We start from the raw sequence: 3,255 nt of genomic DNA on the forward strand, positions 1-3,255 counted from the left end.
ACGCTTGTAACATTATGCACAGTGATTTTGATGGTAGGTGAAATAATTTCACGAGTAATCAATGATTCTGGGTTTCTTGATGCAATCACTGTTGCTATGATGGCTAACATGTCAAATGGAAACGGATGGGGAAGGAACACATTCTATAAACATGTTCGTGGTTTACATTCTATCATTATACTACTTGCAATTCCAAGTAAGCTCAATTAGTCATCTACTGTGAGCGAGCCTCAGCACATTCCTCGTTGCATGACATGCCAATTCACAAGGAAATATGAAAACATTGAGTCGAGAGCAATAGGAAAGCATACAAAGAGTGCAAATGTTGGTCAACATTGCGCGTTTGTCTTTGTGTGATTCAAATAGCACCCAACAAATAGTTAACGTGCACCTTCCAAAACAAACTCCACAAAACATAGTTTTGGCTCACAAATTGCAAGCAATACATACATACATGCATGCGTAAATACATACATACATACATAGAGGTACGTATACATACATACATACATACATACATACATACATACATACATACATACATACATAATATATATATATATATATATATTACGTGGGAATGGCCTCTTATTATCGCTGGAGAAAGCGTTAAGAAGGTTGGTTACTGGCTGCAGCCGGTAACCAGTCGTCTGAAACCCTAATTCCCTTAAAGTCTCAAAGTCTTCGCAGAGAACCATCTCCCTTCCTTCCTTCCTTCCTTCCTTCCTCCTTCTCTCTTCATCGATCGCTTCGTTTCTCCATCGCCATCTCCATGGGTAAGTAAGCTTTTTTCAGTTTCTCTTCACTTCAGCATCTCTGTTCCTCTGTTCCTCTTGTCCCTCGTTTTTTGTAACTCTTATGGACTGATTTAGCATCTCCATCTCTCTCTCTCTCTCAGTGAATCTTGAAGATCACAGCCTGTCCGATTGTTCTCTTGAATAATGCAACATAGAGAATTGATTGTTTTTCTTCTTCGCCTGATGAAAATTGTCAGGGTTTTCATTTTTGTACCGGCGTTTTGGTGATGCTATCCATTTCTTTGCTCATCTGGCCCTCTTCCCTCCCTCATAGTTTCTCTTCATCATGCATTTTGTTTATATCTGCTTTCAACGTAGTGATTGTTTGTGTTTTCTGTTTCATCCGATGGAGGAAATCTCGTCTTCGCAAGACGGGATTTTGATAGTTTCTGTGGAAAATGACACTTTTCCTTTCTTCTTTCTTTCGCACAGCCAAGGTCAAGGTTCACGAGCTTCGGTCCAAGAGCAAGGTCGAGCTTCAAGGTCAATTGAAGGAGCTCAAGGCGGAGTTGGCACTTCTAAGAGTGGCTAAGGTTACCGGTGGTGCTCCTAACAAGCTTTCGAAGATGTAAGTAACGACCAAATGCCCTTCATTCTTCTCCTCGTATATGTACCTCGTGTTTAGAGAGACTTAAGAACCAGGGAAAACCTTAAAATGAGTTTCAGTTTTGGAAGCATTTATCACCTTCGCTGTTTCACGGATTGCCTCGAGTCTAGGCCGGAAAAGACTTCTAATAATGGTTTTAACAATGTTTCAATGAGAAGTCTATGAATACATGTTAGTGTGGCAGGGAAAAGCTATTTAATTGGCCTTTTGAAGGTGGCTGTAGAGTCATTTGCTTGATGAACTGTGTTTTCCAATAACAAAGCTGAAACTTGGCTGTAGAGTCATTTACTTGATGAACTGTGTTTTCCAATAACAAAGCTGAAACTTCACCTAGTAGTGCTCAAGCAATGCTTCCTCATGTTTATAAATCATTGCCATCAATCGTTTGCTTGATGGAAACGTATGCTGGTGGATATCAATTTCTCATCTGTGAAGTTAAAACATGTAGCATCTCCAAAGTAGTGTTTGTAGACTATTCCTTCGTAATGTGCTGCTTGATGAGCAGTGTTTGCTCATGACTTCCATATCTCATTAATGAATCTAAGTGTAATTCAGTTTTTATAAGCTGTGTTTGCTGATAGATCTGTATATCATGAAAATGTAGGTAAAGTGAACTTTTAGATGATTTCATTTTATAGTGCTCGTGCTTACACTACTTTCTTGCAGCAAGGTTGTGAGGCTCTCCATAGCTCAGGTTCTGACAGTGCTTTCTCAAAACCAGAAGGCAGCCCTCAGGGAAGCCTACAAGAAAGCTAAATTGCTCCCTCTAGATCTGCGTCCAAAGAAGACAAGAGCTATTAGAAGACGCTTAACCAAGCACCAGGTGAATACACTATCCCTCTTTGTCTGTCTTTCCTCTTTGTCTGTCTTTCAGTAATCTCTTCCTCCTCCACTTTTTTACAATCAATTATGTATCTGTTTTATTCTTCAGGCAAGCATGAAGACTGAGAAGCAAAAGAAGAAGGATACCTATTTCCCCAAGAGGAAGTATGCACTGAAAGACTGAGTGAACCAGAAGAGATTTTTTTTTTAGCATTGAAGAATTGACTAAAAATGTTCTGGACATCGATAATTGAGTATTTATTGCAAATTTTTGTAGTGTAAGTGAAGATAATCCAGCGTTTGAAAGTTCATTTTGTTGTGTTATTATAGAATGTGGTTCTGTCACAACTATTTTATGTTAATTGACTCTTGAATGTTTAGTGAGCTGTTGTGTCCATGAATCCTTGATCAATTGGATTGTTCCAGCAAGGTTTTTGGCAATCTACTTTGTGAATTATACATCTTCATGTGATGAACAATGAAGCTCATAGTGAGGCGTTTTCTCAGTGGAGCTTTGAATCGATTGCTTGAAAGGTGGATTTATATCTGCAGCCTTAAAGCATGACTTAGTATCAATAGAAAGTGTACCGAACAATTATTATACCTTGGAGATAGCAGAAAGCGGTGCCTGTGTGAAGAATACCTGTAGAGCACAATTCAGAAGAGTGATAATGGTGTCATTCTATTAGCTTGCTGAATGGCGTTCATTGGAGATTGTCAAACCCAAGATATTCTGGTAGATACTAGAGACAGGGTAGGCATGTGCAATAGGGTTTTCTGTACAACTGTTTTCAATTTGTGCAAAGCTCTCATTCAAGTTTACGTCATTTTTCTGCTTCTTATGAAGTGATAAGCCGTTTAGTCATGTATAGAAGTGATGTTTATGTGTTTCGTGTATCTATATATCTAATCTATATATATAGATTGAGAAAGTATCCAACATAATAGAGGAAACAAGACTTTCTCCAACAATGTGGTATGGGTTTGTATATCTGCTGTATTATGATGATTCATACAAAATGTTTGAAA

General features: G+C 38.4%; 1 protein-coding gene across 1 annotated transcript; it reads left to right on the forward strand.

Annotated features, from left to right (window-relative positions):
* The first annotated feature begins 30 nt into the window (after positions 1 to 30).
* LOC147847240 (large ribosomal subunit protein uL29y-like) lies at positions 31 to 2,610 on the forward strand. Its single transcript, XM_087339407.1, has 5 exons — positions 31 to 196; positions 618 to 768; positions 1,228 to 1,365; positions 2,071 to 2,227; positions 2,336 to 2,610. Exons 1-5 carry the CDS (start codon positions 31 to 33, stop codon positions 2,408 to 2,410), a joined length of 687 nt encoding a protein of 228 aa, XP_087195533.1. The 3' UTR covers positions 2,411 to 2,610.
* Positions 2,611 to 3,255: the final 645 nt, after the last annotated feature.

This window comes from Azolla caroliniana, unplaced genomic scaffold (assembly GCF_043228905.1).
Source record: "Azolla caroliniana isolate FFs.n. ecotype wild unplaced genomic scaffold, voAzoCaro1.0.p SCAF_1313, whole genome shotgun sequence".
Classification (NCBI taxonomy): Eukaryota; Viridiplantae; Streptophyta; class Polypodiopsida; order Salviniales; family Salviniaceae; genus Azolla; species Azolla caroliniana.